Below are 17221 nucleotides of genomic sequence, written 5' to 3' on the forward strand. Positions count from 1 at the left end.
CTTTCCAGCGCCTTCATACATCTGAAGGCAATATGTACCTAATATATTGTCAGGTGGCTGTTGTGCTTTGCGCTTTATTGATAATGTGAAGAATAATTATAAAGAAAAGGTAATAATGTTTCCGCCCGGTTTCGAACCGGGGACCTTTCGCGTGTGAGGCGAACGTGATAACCACTACACTACGGAAACTCGCTGTGTCGCAGCTCTGTCATTTTACCATGATATCACACACATGATTTGGCGACAGGCAAATAAATACTCACTTTTATGAAGTTACAGGCCTGCTGTTGCAAAAATACAGTCCAAAATACATGTTATATAGACATTTTCGAACCGGAAAGTCATTCAAGTCATACAAGTCGTTACAGAAGAGGATTAGGTCCACTGGGGAAAAAAAGGTGGGCACCTTATTTTTTTCTTTTCCAAAATTCTGAGAAAAACGTCAGAATTCAGAATTCTCAAATTAAAGTCAGAACTGTCGGTTCACAGTCAAAATTCTGACTTTTGGTATTCTGAGAAGAATACTGAGAGAAAAAGTCAGAATTCTGACTTTAATCTCACAATTCTGGTAAGACAAAAAAAAGACATTTCCACTCCTTCTTTTCCCTGGAGCCCTAATCCTCTTGCGTAGAAACGATACACCACACACAAAAAAAGCTCACATGTTTCCGCCCGGTTTCGAACCGGGGACCTTTCGCGTGTTAGGCGAACGTGATAACCACTACACTACGGAAACCTTCACTACGAAGCCGATGAACTCATCACCCTCAAAACTCCAAACACACAAAAAAAGAACACTACATACGGAAAATTTTAATTTATTTTTTAATGGCCTGAAAAAGCATCGAATGGCTTGTCATTTGTAACAAATCATTCTCCATTGTTCAGACAACTGCCTGGTCTGTATGCTACCGGAGAAATATTCCCACATGAGATGTGAATAAAAGGTATTTCTACAAGTGGTACTCCAGTACGGATATACGCAAGTCCAAACTGAGTGTGACCGCTAAGAAACAGGCTCAAATGCACTGAAAACTGTCTGTGCTGGCTGCCTGTTAGAGAACAGACCACAGTGGGAAGTCCTTTTCCTCTGCCTGCGAGTTGCGCATGCGTAGTAGGACGCCGCTGGCTGTGAGTAGAATCTATGGCCGTCGCGATGCAGACCGACGATTTTCCTTACTTACCTTCGGGACCAGCAGAGAGTATGTCCTGTTTATTTAACAGTTTAACGTGTGTTTTAGAAGAAAAAGGCGCGGTTGCACTGTGTAAAAGCCCTCCCTGTTATAGCTTAAAATACCGGCGCTGTTGTTACCTTCGCAAAGCTAACGTTAGCCGGTACTTAAGCAATAAGCGCATCGAGTTGCTAAAATGTGCTATGCTAGCTGTAGCCGTTTCGGCTCCAAGGTCGACAAGAGCACGTCTGCATCCGATGTTGCTTTTCAGTGACTGTGAAACATTTCGCCTGAATGGTTACTAATATGGACAGAGGGAGGCATCTTTGGCTTGGCATCAGCTGAAATGCGTCTTTCACGCCTTGCGGATTGCACTTCTGCTGGTCTTGCTTGTGTGTTTAGTAATGCAAGCAAGATACATGTGAGATTTCAGCTCAGGACAGTGTCATAACCGCAAGTGTATGAATTATCTAAAAGTATTTGTTTTAAATTTATGCGTGTAAATATCCGATTCGATGTATTTCCAGATAGTTATCCAGGGTGAAGACTTTAGTGTACATACTCTTTATGTTAGTCTTGGAGAGTCTGTTTTGTTTGCCCCCCTCCCCCCCTCTACTTTGGAAACGATGCCACGACCATCCAGTGTGTTTTCTTTGCTGGACATACCGATTTTTTTCTCCAGTGTGTTCTTTCAGTCTCGGAATACATCAAATCGTTGATTGGGCGACTTATATTCCCACTGCACACTTTTTGCAGCCTAAATGGAAATTGTTACTGCGATCCAACCACAGATTCAATTGTCCATTTAATTTTGATGCCTCGAAAAAGACTGGGCTTTGTAATTCCTAAAACCTTTCCACAGTTTGGCTATGAAATGATAATAAAAAAAACTGCAGTTTTTTTTCCCCCTTCTGATCCTTTTTCCATTTTGGTTCCAAATTCCACATGAGCATTGCAGCGTCTTCTGTTGAGGTCCTGTCATGTTCAAAGCTGTGAGGAGTGTTTGCATAACAAGACGCCCAAGTCTGAATAACAAAAAGCTGTGACTTTAACAGGATTCTGAATCCTCTAATGTGACACATTCAGATTGTAAATGCTTAAAAATACACTGTGCTCCTACATGTGTAAAGATGACGTGACATGTCATGCCATCCTCCTACAGAGCTGTAACCAACCAATTCGGCTGCCTGTCAGGATAATACACCACCTGTTTAAAAAAAAAAAAAAAATTATACATATATATTTTACTTTTGCCGTAAACCCATTGGCAAGATAATGGTTAATCCAGAAAATTGTTTGTATTTTCCATAACACTATTAAATGAAACCAACACAAAATAGTGCATTTGAGCTCTTACATCCTTGGTAAGTAAAAGGAGTAGCTCGAGCAGATATGTTGTTTGAACTGCTGCCACAAATAGCCTCTTCACGTTGTGTTATAATTGCATTTTCCCAGATGATGTAACCTGATTTGAAGTTTCTCTCTCTCCCTTTCCCCTCCTTTGCAGTAAATAAGATGATAAAGGAGCATGGCGACCTGTTTTCTGACTCCCAGTGTAAAGTCTGCAGTGCTGTCCTAATTTCTGAATCTCAGAAGTTGACTCATTATCAGGTCAGTGAGCCCACGGTCTGCTGCTGTGTTGGTGTCAGGGGACTTAGCTTTCATTAGATGGTGCTACAGTTTTCAGGAACGAGAGAAAAAGTGCACACTTATCACTTTTAAGGTGTTATTATTGAATAGACTTGGCACTACATTAAAGGTTTATTTAAGCTGTAATAGCACATCATCATAAGGCTGTCCAGTAAATCACAAATATAGCAAAAGAGGGCAGAAGGGATGTTCAACCAGCTGAGAGTAAGTGGACCTTTGGCCACACTGTTGACCAGATGTTTACTGTGATGCACTTCTGTTTTTTTCCCTGCTGTAAAGTGGATGATGAAGAGGAGACAATTCTAAGTTATTATAAATTTTGACAAACCTGCAGATGTAAACAGCTTTTCAAATACTAATATTTAGTTTAAGTAAAATGGTTGGACATTGTTTGATTTATACGTTCATTTGTGATTGCTGGCTCTCATTGCAAAGAACCAAACTGAAGAAAAGAAGGAAATACTTACATCTAAAACCGTGTAGTTGTGTAGTTGCAGTGTTTGGTGTTTATTGTGTAGTCAATTAGCAGTAGTAGATTGATGTCGATCCATAAATGCAACACTGAAATGGTTATATTAAATACAGTTATATTTTAGTTGAAATATTGATATGTTAAAGTTTGGAGACATAAATGTGTTAGAAATGTGCAGTGAATGTTTGTGTCCACTGTGGAATAAACATTGTGCTTGTCCTTTCAGAGCAAGAAGCATGCCAACAAAGTGCGGCGCTATCTTTCCATCCAAAATGAAAAAGAGCCAGCACTCAAAAAGCTGAAGCCCTTAACGTCTGACAGCGTGAGTAAAAAGTAGAGAACTCAAACCAGCACGAAGAAAACGTTTTATGAGTCACTATTACCTCGCCAACTATAAACCTGAAACAAAGTAGTTTTAGCGATATCTTTGATCTTGAGCAGTTGGCTCTCCCAGTGTGTCTTGCACTTTTTCAGCGGGAGGTTTGTGTATTTTAAGACCATCAGTGAATGTTCCAGTCATATCTGCCAGCTCTTCAGTTTATATAAAACTTGCTCACATCAGCTAGCCGGGGCTGTCAGGTTTTCAAAAATCGTGATGAAATTATTCAGATGAATTTAACACAGTCTAAATAGTTTATCCTGAAATGCTCCCCAGCAGTCGTGGAACACACTGAGAATTATTTCACGATTGCTTCATTCACCATCAGGATGCCTAAACTAGGACTAGACTAGGATGTTCTCATGAACTGGGGGAATAGTTACAGCCATGTCCCACCGGTAGGAGGCCCAGGACAGGACACTCTATAGAGATTGGGGTACAGAATCTGAGTATCTCTGCCTAAATTGCTGCCTCTACAACCTGAATCTGTATAAGGGTTGATGGGTAGATAGGTGGATCTTTTATTCAGAGATCAATTATTAAGTCATACAAGTTGTGGAAATTAAACTTGCTGACAATCTACTGAAGGTTGAGACTTTTTTTTGCAGTAAAATTTGATTGATTTATGTTCCTGTGCAGGACTGTAACAATGGAGACACAGACCGGTTTAAGGTGTGTCATGTATGTAACATGACCTTCTCTGCTCCAGTAGTGGCTGAGTCTCACTATCAGGGCAAAGTTCACGCCAAGAACCTGAGGTTGAAAGCAGTTGGACCTCAAGCTCTAGGTATTTAGCTTTTGGTTTTATTTCCTGTGTGTATCCTTTATGTTACCCTTTTATGAAGTCTTTTTTAAATTCTATGTCTTCTTCTGCAGTAAACTCCCAAATAGCGCCAACTCCTCAACTAAAGAAGAAACCTGCAGATGATTCAAGCGGCACTCCAGTGACAGGAAACAACAACAATCCAGACCGTTTCTGCTCCATATGTCAGGCCTCGTTCAACAACCCGCTCATGGCCCAGCAGCACTATGTAGGCAAGAAGCATAGAAAACAGATGACAAAGCTTAAACTGATGGAGACGTACGGGCCATCCACAGCACCAGGTCCGACTGCAGAAGCATGAGTTTGTGCAGTTCTGTTTTGTTTTTTTTTTAAAAAAAACAACAACTTAACTTTCAATATGCAATAAGAGCACATTGTTTGAAATTATTCCCTACTTTTCATTGATCTACAGCTTCCACAATAAATGGCTATCCATGCACCATCTGCAACATTGAACTGAACTCTGTGGAGCAGTATCAGTCACATATCAGCGGAGCCAAGCATAAGAATCAGTAAGTACAACATTGGGGTTTGTTTTGTTTTGAAAACAGAACTTTTTGGCACCATATGGTTACCAGAAAGAGTCCACAGAGTCCTCAAACGAGCAAACAGAACATAACATAGATGTGTAGCTACTTTTCTGTCGGCTGCGTACATGTTTGCTTCTCTCCTACTCTCTACTCTCACTCATTCTGCATTTTGATATAGCCGAATTCACAATAAATCTTTTATCACATACACATTTTCTGTTCCTGTTGTCAGAAAACAAGATGACAATGAAATGCTGATTGATTGATTTTTAAAATTTATTTATTTTTTTAGCACAGCCCAGAAACTACAGGGAACCATAACACTAACTAGTCCACTTTGTTCTGCTGTGACATCAGACAAACCCTACACTCACTTAAAAACAAAGACTGCTGAGAACTGGGCTGTATGTAAAATTAAAGTTATTGCTCAAAGAGAAAGTTAACACACCATGGAGCTGGAGCCATAGCAGTTAAGTGTGGCAGTATATACTAAAAGAGCTGAGTAGCTCCCATTGGCTGCATCTCAGGGTTACACACAGACCTGAAGGCAAGCAGCTGTTCCAGTTTGAGTTAAAGTTACAGACACTGAAACTGAGCCCGAAACCAGGCGTATAGAAACATATTATACAAAATGATATATATTGTGGTATTTTGCGTTGGAATTTCAGATATAGAATCAGGGCACCGGTGAGACTAATATTAATATAGAAAACTAACTTGGCGCTGCAGCCTCACAACAAGAATGTTTCTGGTTCGAACTTACCAGATCTGATATGTCTCTGTGTTAACCCTGAAATAGACTGACACCCTTTCAGGGTGTACCCTGCCTCTTGCCTAATAATAGCATCCATTCATTTTCTTCTTCTAATCTGGTTTGTGGGGTACGAAGCCTAAGCAGAAGAGCCCAGACCTTCCTCTCCCCAGCCACCTCCTCCAGCTCTCGGCTGGCCTTGGTCTACCCCAGAGCCTCACCCAGGAGGCATCCTTGTTAGATGCCCAATCCATCTCAGCTGGCTCCTTTCAAATTTACCAGTGTAACCCTGCCTGGGATAGGGTTACCAGCCCCTCCACCCTTTAGCCAGGGGAGGGAGCAGCATCTGGTGGCCTGGCCCGTCCTTTTGAAGCCCCACCACCCACAGGGGGCGCTGTAGGGGTAGGGTGCAGTGTGTGTCAGGCGACAGTCGAGGGTGGATGCCATAGCGGCCTGATCCAGCTGTTGAGGTTGGCCATCTGACCCTTTGAAACAATAGTAACAAAACTGAAAAGAGTAAAGCCGGAACAGAAATTAAAAGTAAACTGAAAAATAAGAATAAATACAAAACCATCAAACCACAGATGGAAGACAGTGGACAGTCTCCATTCTTTACTTGACCACAAAGAAGGTCTTTACATATTGTGGATCCTGTCTTCTCTGTGGCAGCGACTAAGCTAAAGCACCAACACCCACATGAACAAGTGCATTTTTGAGACCCAAGTTGACGGTGCACAGCTAAAACATGTAGACAACACATCCTCTGGAAAAAGAGAAATGTCCTAAAAATAATTTTCTTTTATTTCAAAGAGTGAAGAAATCGAGCCTGAAGATCACAGAGAACAAACACCCGGCAGATCAATCGTACAGCAGCGATAACCAGTATGCTGCCCCCGATGACCAGTACCCGCCCGAGGAGGAGCAGTTTGGCAGTGACGACAACTACGTAGGCGGAAATAACCAGTATGCTCCAGAGGACACGGCGTACACAGAGGAGTACCAGTACACTTGAGGCTGGACTGGGATGGACTAAAGAAGTTTCAGTCAGGACTTGGAATGACACACAACAACCAGCCCCTTTAACGTATTAACAAAAAATCAACCTCTATGAACCTTCAGCTCCTGTCAGTCTCTTCTGAGTAGGTGTTTCCCTGGAACAGAGTAATGTAGCTTTGGATACTGGAACAACATTTTGAGTTTCTGACCGAAAAGGTTTTTTTTCTCTTTTTGTTTGTTTTTATTTATTTCTCTTTTAATGGAAAAAAAATAAGCATTTCACTCATGGAAAGTTATTTAACCCTTCAGTGCGTGATAAAGGAAGTGTAGTCCAACATCCGGGCTTAGTGTACAAACACCAAACACTAACAGGGGAAAGTCTGCTTTGAAATTTTTGTCTTAAGGGTGGGCAGCAGTCATCCCATGTTTATCCCTAAACTAACCAGTATTAACACCTCATACCTGAGCCACATGCAAGCAGTGAACTCTACAAAGTAAAGCAGCTTCATACTTCTCATGTCACCTCTTCGGTTTGGTTTGTAGCTCCTGTAAATGCATTTATTGAGACACGCGCCTTTTTCATGTCTCAAGACACAGTAACTGAGTCAAACTGAGGCTTTATGTCAAGGATTTAACAGACTAAAGCTGATGTTTCTAATGTCCTGGACAACGCTGATATTATTGTTCAAGTGGTCCACAGTTTTTCTTTTTTATTCCCCTTGTCTTGGTAGCTGCAGTTTTTACTGTAAAAACACAAGAGTAGGTGAGCCTCAATTAGATAATTTTAGTACTTCAAATGGTATCCAAATGTGTCAACAACAACAACCATTGTATTCAAAGTATTTGATTATTATTATTGTTTTATAAAACATTATCTTTCTAGACTTTAAGCATACAAATGTTATCATGCAAAGTTTGAACATCATTACTGACTTTTGAAACAAAGTATAATTTTCTTTTTTTGTACTGTTGAGTTAAAGTCTCCTTTTCTTTAAGAGTGTGAGGTTATTAATTATCCCAAGTGTCCAAACTCTGTAGAGACTGATAGATGCTTTCTGAGCTCTGTAACTACTGTCAGTAGCAGAGGTCACAGTATTTACCACGGAGAAGAAAAGAGTGATGTCAAATTAGGAAGTGATGTCAACATAAGAATGACAATAACGTTTTATTAGTCTGCTTTTCCTCATAAAGAATTGGTTCAATATTTTAATAATGAATGTCTTCAACTTTTTGGCTAAAGGGAAAAAAAGATTTTGTTTGGATGTAATTTATACCAAGAGGGCTTGTGCATACTGTACAGTACATCCTGTATTTAAAAAGCAAAAAAGAAAACAACAAAAGTGGGCTTTTTGTTTTTACCCTCATCGTTTGAGTGTTCTGTGTTTTTGTGATTAAGATTTGCTTTCGATAAGTTGTGTATCGCTGAGGGTACAAAAAAATGCTGCAAAGGTGTGTATAAAGTAGAGACATGTTTTAAAAGAGCTCACAGTTTCATGAGTCTTTTCAAGAAGGAGGAACACAAAGGAGATTAATGTCAAGAAATAAAATGATTAAATGCATCTGCTTCTAAAAAGCAAAATCAGTGATGTGTGAGGGCACGGCTCAGTGGAGAAATGTGCATGTAGGTGTGAGGTGAGGTAGGGGAAAAACAAAATCACAAGGGAGACGAGTGTCTGGAGACTTCACAGACCGGCAGCATCAGTGTGGCTCGCACCCTGTTATCCACTCTAAAAGAAGGAAGGAGTTTAATTCAGGCTCAGTTTAGTAGTTTATATCTATGAAGTAGAGCGGCAACATTAAAGGGAAAAAGGTCTGTAGTGGTTATGTGCACCCACACACTCAATCAGTTTATATGAATCTGTTTAACAGATGAATGTCAAAAGAAAGTCTTTATCTTATAAAGCACTTTTCAAATTCCACAGTACAAAGTGCTTTACAAGGGCAAGAGAATAAAGCAGTAGTAACAGGAAGCACTCCGAGATCGCGAACCTTTGCCAAGGCAGCTCACTCTGTGGCCAGTATTTACTTTAGGGTAGCATGACTTATGTTTATTTTGATTATATAAACATATGTAGGAGTAGGTAATGGATAATGGGTATTGATTTGTAAATACTGACATGAATAAGTTATTATGTAATAGGCTACAGTATATCTTTAACTAGGCAGCTCATGACAATTCTTTCTTTAAAGATATCACACATTTTGGGGTCATCTTGAAAGAAAGGCACATTTGAACTGCAAAAGTGAAAGTTTAGGTGCAGTTTTAAAGATAAGGCTTTGACCTTCAGATCCCAGATCAAATGTGATATATGTTGACAAAGCACCACACTTGTATGACTCAAAATTTGAAAGTATATTCTTTTTAAGTCAACTTTTAAGTCATTTTTTCCAAAAGTTACAGTTTTGAAATAGGAATCCTAAATTTTGACTCTAGGTTGGCACAAATTGTTGTTTTGTTTGTTTTCAGTGGCAGAAACAAGGTTGAGTAGAAGCGAACAAGTCGACTGACCTGATTTCCACAGACGGGCTCTTCCCAAGCCTCCGAGCCCTGACTGCAAATGCTCCTTCCCCCTTTAGTTTTCAGCTGGGCCACTAGAACAGAAAAAAGACCACAAGCTTAAAAGAGGATAAAACCAACCGAAAAACAGAATACATTACAGTTAATGACATACAGCAGTAACATGTGAACACAAGGGGAGTGGAAAGAGGTGAAGAAATCATCAGTCCATCATAGCTGTCCCCTAGTAGCCTGAGCCTATAAATTAAGGACTAGTTCAGGGTCACCTAAACCTGCCATAATTATACATAGAGATGGTGTTAAAGATCTTTTTGGGTTTCTACTGAACCAGTCTGAGAGAAAAGTACTTTAGTGGGTAATATAATATGATGCCTTTAAGATACGACAGGACCCAAACATGCAGGGCCTTGAGGAAAACATACGAGGTTTGTTCCAGGGGTTGATCATGTGCTTCATTCTCCTCTTTAGCATGGATAAAGTCCCCATGGTTTCATTTGGGGTGTGATGAAGGTCCACCCAGGCGGAAAAAAAGGCGGAAAACACCAGTCTGTTCCATCCAGTGGAACAGACTGGATGAAGATCATCTATCTTTCTCAATGCATAGCTTTCCATAACTTACAATGGGACACCCGCTGAACTTTTATTGCGGATTATTTCCCAGTTTGATGTGAAAGAGCTTGACTGGTCTGCACAGAAACTGTGATCCAGAGCGTTTTGAGCAGTTTGACCTCTCTCACACTTGTGTGGTTGTTGAGACAGTAGATTTGTCTTTGGAAGGAGAAGTTTAGCTTTCACACATCGGTGGATTTATTTTAAGGATTATAATAAAAACAAAGAGAATAAAACTGAAACATTTAAGGTAAAAAACCAAAGGTCAAACAGAATCTGTGCTTCAAAACTGATCAAGCGTTTATAACTTGAGAAAATTGTGTCCCAACCTTTGTGAGCTTCCTACAAGATTATATGCAAGACTTCATCCACCTGGTGGCGCACTAGCTCTTTGCTAGTGCTGGGTCAGAATGAGATGAGACACTTTTGCATAAAAAAGAAGGAAAAATGCTAGTGGTTCCAGAAAAATACTTGAAATTAAAAACAAACATGAATGTTTTCCTTGCAACTGCAACTTGTTTTATTTCTTTTCAATTCTAATTTGACATCACCGCAGGAGTTTTATGCAATCTCCTGTTTCTGCAGAAGCACAAACTAACAAATTCTGAATATGCAGCCTGTAGATTTGCATATTGTTTGACAGAATCTATAAAACTATAACCAAACAACCCAAAATAATTATTTTATTTGGGTTTAAATCCAGATTTTTCACACTTCAACCCAGTCAAAAAAAGGACAGGTTTGTACAGCTATGTCATGTGAGACCTGCCATGAATATATCCCAAAGAAAGGACACTTCACTGACACATTTTGAACAAACACCTGCATGCTGTTTTATTTTTCACCTGGTCCTGATGCAAAGGAGGTCAGATTGGCACGAATTTAAACATTTTCCTGCAGTAAAATAAATGTAAATTAATGCTTCTACAAAGACAAAAATCATGCACTGCATGTCTCCAAAGCCCTTTCAGACAGACATTTGAAATATAAAGGTTTGCACTCTGGAAGTTACAGAAAGCCTAAGGAAACTATACAACTATAACAAACAAACAAAGTTGCGCATGGCCTAAGTTGATGAGTATCACAAGTCTTACTAATCTTCTATTAATCGCTTATTAATGTAATAAATATCAAATAATTTATTACATGCAATTCTGCTGCTCAGTGTCTGAACAATGCAGAAACAAGAAGCATCACCTTCTCCCCTTTTGTGCATTTGTATCACTTTTACCAGCATAAATGTGATGCTCAGAAAGGCATTCATAGTGCAGCACTGCAGCTGTTTGTACAGTACGTATGAGTGTCTCGCATACAGTATGTGGAGCACACAGGGTGACATCGGGATAATGTCTAAGAGCTGCCAGACAAGATGATTTGTCTTGGTCCGCTGCAGGCTGAATGGGTTTCACCAGCATTGTAATTCAATTAAAAGAGGAATGTCAGTTTAAAATGCTCCCAGTCTGGTTTATATATGGCATCTGTATCTTTTTTTTTTTTTACAGCATCCGCCAACAGACAATGCTGAATAAATTGTGTTTTATTGTCAGTTAAATTTGTCTACTTGCCCTAAAAATGCTCTGGTTGCCAGATTGTGTTTGAGAGACACTTTAGCTGCCTTGGAGCTCTAAATGTCATCATTGTCTGTATGTAAACACAATGCGGGTTTCTACTGATTTGCATTTTAAGTGCAGCATATGTTGCATCCAGATGTTGCTTCTGCTTTAGAGAGAAACAGATGCATTGGATTAGGAGTTCAGCATCAGCACGCTTCAAATAGAGTGCTCATTGTATCATAAAACTGTCTTCTGTTTAGCGATGAGAATAAAAGAACAGAAATTCCCTGCATGTTGCTCCAGTTATGGAAGCGTCAAAGAAGAACAGTGCGGTGAATGCAATTAGACCACCGTACAGCATGTCAAAGTAAGTCTGATAGGGGCGGACACAGCGCCCTTTGGTTTGTTTTTACATGACCCAAAATGACTATTCTGATGCTGCTTCAGAATGTGATGACAGAGGGAATATAAAATATGACACTAGTAGTAGTTTTTGGTATATTAGTGGTGCAAGTGTGTGTACCTTTGGGTGGTTATCAAGACCAACTCACATTTGACATTTCATATCATCTCCAATCCAACAAACAAAAAAAAAAAATACAATATTTTCATAATTTGCCTGGTTGCAATAATATAGAGCCAGACGCAGCCTGATTTTTCATGGTCAGGGTAACTCTATCAGTAGTGTGGTAGAGAAAAGTCATTGTGGAAATCCTATTAATGTTTAATTGGAATTCTGTGTTTCCTTTATTTATTATACCAAAAACATTTACCTGTAAAGGTATATACTTAGACTCAAGATATGAGTTGGCTGAGCTTGTTGGTAACCTGCAGCATCAATGGCTCCCCTCAACTCTGTGTTTATTAGCAGGTAAGTTAAATTAAAGATTGCATAGTGGTCCTTTTGATCCCATTTAACTCTCGGCTGGTCTAACAGCGCAAAAACATTTTACTCAGGAGAATTGGTAAAATTAGCGGTGACCCCTGCTGACGTTTTAAGTCACTTCTGCATTGATGTCCATCCATTTTTTATATACAGACTCTGATTACACCTGACTAATGTAATTTGATTATCAGGACATAAATGAGATTTCAAGTAGACTTTGGTGGATTTAATTGTCTAAAAACAAAACTTTACTGTTTCTTTCCTGTTTCCTGTATAATTTTCATTTTACATAAGAGATCAAATTTTTGCAATATCCAGAATGGCAAAAGCTTGCTTGGCAAAAGTGGGCTAGTCTTTTAATCCAAACGATGATTTATCTCCAAACAAATGAATGTGACATCACTAAATAGATCTATTCTTCTGCAAATATGGTTGTGCGTCACTGAGAGAGGTGTCCAATCAGAAAAGGCTAATGTTTATCTATGTGGACTTTTTTGTATTTGTTAGTTATTACTGCATTTAAGCAATAACTTTTTGATTACTGATAATTTTATCAGTCTTTTAAATAATGCAGTGAGAAGCAGCTCATGTTTCTGGGTTAAAATGGAGGGAGAAAGTACAGTACGTGGCTTTTTTTCCCCAATCTGGTGTCTTGTTCCATTTCCTGTACTGTGTAAGCCGTGTCCTCAAAGGATCAAAAGAAAAATCAATCTGGCAAAGTTGCTGAAGGTTTTGTGCCATCGGATCTTTGCCTCCTCTGTTTGCAGGATGGGGGTTTCTGATTTACATCTCAGATATAAAAGAAAACATCAGTGTCTGACTCTGTTTTATTTAATCACGCAGAACTACACACTCAGGAAGGAAGAGTATAAACCTCCAGAATCCTGATGTAACTCTAGATATTTAAAACAGACCCCTTTTCCCTCCCTCTGACACTGTGAAGCAGGAGCTGCTCTGCATGTTTAGCATCACTGTAGAGCTTTTTAGGAAGGTCCAAGCACCATAACTAAAAAGATTAGCTTTTTTTTAAAATTATTGTTCCCTTCATTAAAGTCCGTTTGTTCTATGACAGAAATGTTGTATTTCATGGCTTTACGTGTCTTGTTGCATAGCTTGTTTGCGAGTTTTTGTGAGCATATTATGTTGCTGTAATCATTTTTCACATTTTAAACACTAAACTTCTAAGAGCAGAATAGAGAAAATGATCAAAAAGAAGCACAAAGAGACCAAAAAGTGTCAAAGAGCAGAATGAGGCAGACTGCGGGCTTGCACTCTGTAACAGCTTTCGGAAGATTTTTTAAATGGAGCCATCCACAGGCCGAATGCATCTCAATGTTTGAACAACGAACAAAAAAGAAAAAAAAATCCTCTTTTTGAGGCACAGGTGCAGGAGCTGCACTGCACATAACGGGATTGCATTAGGGTGATGAATTCTTATTAGATAAGGTGGTAGATTGTACTTTTCCTCTATTACTGCCGAGGCTATAAAATAATTATCTCTGCAGTTGTTGCTCCACTTGGTATTTAACATTCTAATCAATTCAAGCGTGAGGCTTTCAGCCTAGTCTTTATATCCATTAAGAAAATTGATTGAATTATCTCAACCAGATGGCTGTGGCTCAGGAGGCAGAGCGGGTCATCTACCCAATATATGATCACTGGTTTGATCCTGGATCCCGATCTCTGCAGCTCGGGAAGTATCTTTGGGCAAAATACTGAATCACGATGCATCTGTGTGTGTGAGTGAGTGTGTGTGAGTGTTAGGTAAAGGACTTGGAAAGTGTGTGTCAATGTGTGAATGAGGCTTGTGGATGAAAACTGCTTTGAGTGCTCAAATTGAGTGGAGATGTGCTATATAAGTACCAGTCCTCTTTAACATATCTAATTTGCTAATGCACTAAAATGACACTCAATTATTTAACAATGAATGTAAAAGGAGTAGCTTGTAATGACAACTCCCCTCATAATTTTAGCAGATCTGCTCAGCGCTTCAGAGAGCTTTACCACCCATGAGCTAAATTTTGAAGTGTTATTTAAATTCTCACTTTCACTAATCTTTTTCAGAACACTGCACGGTGATCAGCACCACACAGCAGCCAGGCAAAGTTAACATCCAGCTATTGTAGTTTGTGAGTGCGTAGGAGATAGCTTAGGATGTTTTACATGGAAAAAATTATAAGCGCTCATTTATGGGATGTTAATAGGACTTCATTGAGTCAGCCCCCATGCCTGAAACCATCTTAATGAAATATAAAAACATAAAAATTCTTATGATCCATAAATGTTCCTTCAGGTATTCTTTCTGGGGATCCTGTTGGATTCAGTCATGAATCCTCAGCCAAACAATCAGCAGATTTTAGCACAATGTTGGCGTTTCATGGCAAAACCTAAACATCGTTACTATTCTCTCATAACAAGTCTGACCGATTGTTCGCATTTTGCAAAAGATAAAATAAAGGTTGAGGTTTTTGTCTTAAAGTGGGTTTAAATAGTTTAGTTTCAGACACTTTTGGTACCCTGGAGTTAAACTGAACAGTCTTGCAACAACTGGCTCTGGTTGCTGTCATCAAACTCAAGCACCATGGGTGTTTTTCAGCTTCTTGACCAATGGGACTGTTATAAGTTTATATGGGATTAGAAGCCATAGTAAAAAAGTAATAGGTTACATATGCTTGACATTGAGACACTGTTTGTGTAGATGCACCTCTAGTTTATTACTAACTTTCTCTTACATTAAAGAAGCTGTTAGGATGGCCTCCCATGCAGTGGCTGGTAAACATAGTCAGACATTAGAAAATGAAGAGCCAGATTTTTCCTTGAGACGATTTTTCAAATCAAATGTTCATAAGAAAGAATAATGATCAAACTTTAAATGGATATTTAAACTTAACCATCAACCAATCACCCAGTGGTTATCTATAACAAGTTTAAAAGTTGACAGTATTTAAGAGTGCGCAACTCTTTCCGCCACTCCAGACACACTTTTGCATATTGTTCTACAATATGCAAAAGTTATATTTGTGCACAGTCACGTGGGACTCTTTTTTTGCCCCTGTATTGCTGCACTGTCGTTCGTGCACACTGCAGAAAGAAAACAGCCAATCAAAGGAGGTGGGTGGCTCAGGCTTTCAGCAGCTCATTCCCCAGCATGCACCAGGCATATTTCCCATCAGCCATCAGTCAGTGAGACAATCTATTACTGACAGACAGGAAGCACCCACATCTAGGTCTTGGCCTTGAAGAAGAAGCTGTGGGACACAGGTGTAGTGTGTGAAGTTTTGTCTGCTTGGTAGTAATTTCAACACTTCATCCATGTATCTAGGTGTATATTTGTGTCTCTGTGTTGGTGTTTTGTCTCTTTTACCAACTCTCTATGTGTGACTGTTTATGAATCCTTTACAAACACAGTGTGGTTTTCCAGATTTAAACCAGCTTTCACTGAATTTCTCAGTATCATTTAGTTGGAGTTATGCTTCTGTTCCAGCAACATACTTGACATAACCTGACATGCAAATGCACCTACACATCATGCTGACGCAGCTCACAGCTGCTGTGATTGGAAAACTTTCTTGTTCCTGTGCATTTCTGGCTGTTTTTCACAGCAGTTTAATATAAAATAAAAAAGTCACTGTCATAATATAGGGAATAATAATCATAACATTGTGGAGGTATGTAAAGACGACAGGAGAGGTCTCAGTGTCTCACTCCAACATTATTAACGGATTCACCAGAACTCCACATACAAAAAGTGCCAGAATCTCCAACCCAACACTTCCCTTAAACTTGTGTGTGAGTGGAGCCACCTGGTGGTCCGCCACAACGTCAATATAAGGACTCACAAATGTCAGCAAATTCCTGGGCGGGGGTAGATTGTTAGAACTATCCAAAGAAGAAAAGTTTGAGAGACAAACATGTTTGGCCCTGAAAAATGACACAAACACAACAAAGAGCGACGACCCAGAAGAGAAAGAGTCCCAGTGTTTTATTTTTTCTACCAGCTGGCAACGAATATAAAAACTGGGACATAAGCACACAGTAATTAGCACATAGTGCACCAGCACAAGCATAAATGTCAGCAATGATGTTGTCCACTAACATAGGTTGTGCTAGGTTGTGCTAGGTGGACTTTGTTTCTCATGGCAGTTTCATTTAAGGAGGTGACCAGTACCCACGATGTACAGAGTCCCCCTAATGTGAAAAAAAAACAGATTATGTAACATTTCAACACCTGATACCTCAGGACAGCTGCTCGTGCACAGATTATAGATTATAGATCATCTGCTCTGTTGTCAGGGCGTCACAGTTGAGTCTGAGTGTGACTGATAGAAGCGACGACGAGAAGTAACAGTGAAAAAGTAAAAGGTGTGAAATAATACGTTTGATATTTTATAAATAAAATATTTAAGCGTAAACACGATGTCATTGAACAATAAGACACCAAAAAGTGTGGCTAATTCATTCGCCAAAAAAAAGAGCCAAAAAGAGGTCCTGCACACACACATGAATATTTTTTATAGTTATCCCAACAACACAGTTGCTGTTAATTCTGTTTAAAGCCACGATTGTGCATTAAAACCTAATACTGTGTCCCCCCGAAGGAGAGCAAAATAAAAACAGCTGTTCATCACGATTTCCTTTTTTCATATTCAGCTCATGCAGTAAGCAGATCCTTCTCATACTCAGGCTGATACTGCAGGACTTAATAACTGTGACAGTGCAGCTGTAAAGTGCACATACTTGGACTACATGTTTCATGAATGGGCCAAAATGAACCAGGAAAGGCAAATTTTGAAAAGAAAAGGGCAACATGAGCGTCTTGGCTGCTTAGAAAGGGTTGTTTGTTTATTCAGTTATTGTTTTCATTTAAAAAATTAATATTAAT

The 17221-nt window shown here is 39.4% G+C and overlaps 1 protein-coding gene and 2 non-coding genes across 4 annotated transcripts; 1 reads left to right on the top strand and 2 right to left on the bottom strand.

The window, feature by feature from the left end:
• Positions 1 to 116: 116 nt before the first annotated feature.
• Positions 117 to 189, bottom strand: trnav-cac (transfer RNA valine (anticodon CAC)). Its single transcript has one exon. It is a non-coding gene; the product is annotated as a tRNA-Val (tRNA).
• Positions 190 to 663: 474 nt separating this feature from the next.
• On the bottom strand, positions 664 to 736 carry trnav-aac (transfer RNA valine (anticodon AAC)). The gene has a single exon. It is a non-coding gene; the product is annotated as a tRNA-Val (tRNA).
• Positions 737 to 1072: 336 nt separating this feature from the next.
• On the top strand, positions 1073 to 8352 carry znf346 (zinc finger protein 346). 2 transcript variants are annotated; one of them, XM_085175444.1, is made up of 7 exons: positions 1073 to 1202; positions 2680 to 2783; positions 3521 to 3616; positions 4313 to 4460; positions 4550 to 4777; positions 4909 to 5008; positions 6588 to 8352. In XM_085175444.1, exons 1-7 carry the CDS (start codon positions 1145 to 1147, stop codon positions 6787 to 6789), a joined length of 936 nt encoding a protein of 311 aa, XP_085031570.1. In that variant the 5' UTR covers positions 1073 to 1144; the 3' UTR covers positions 6790 to 8352. The 2 variants fall into 2 exon arrangements, with proteins under 2 accessions (XP_085031570.1, XP_085031571.1); XM_085175445.1 differs by having other exon boundaries at positions 1113 to 1131.
• The last annotated feature ends 8869 nt before the right edge of the window (positions 8353 to 17221 follow it).

This window comes from Neolamprologus multifasciatus, chromosome 10 (assembly GCF_963576455.1).
Source record: "Neolamprologus multifasciatus chromosome 10, fNeoMul1.2, whole genome shotgun sequence".
Lineage (NCBI taxonomy): Eukaryota > Metazoa > Chordata > Actinopteri > Cichliformes > Cichlidae > Neolamprologus > Neolamprologus multifasciatus.

Bases quoted from the DNA above. Each gene is read 5' to 3' on its own strand.
- znf346 (XM_085175444.1), top strand. From the start codon at position 1,145: ATGGCCGTCGCGATGCAGACCGACGATTTTCCTTACTTACCTTCGGGA. The intron at 3,617-4,312 runs GTGAGTAAAAAG...GTTCCTGTGCAG, and splicing joins AGCCCTTAACGTCTGACAGC to GACTGTAACAATGGAGACAC. The intron at 4,461-4,549 runs GTATTTAGCTTT...CTTCTTCTGCAG, and splicing joins AGTTGGACCTCAAGCTCTAG to TAAACTCCCAAATAGCGCCA.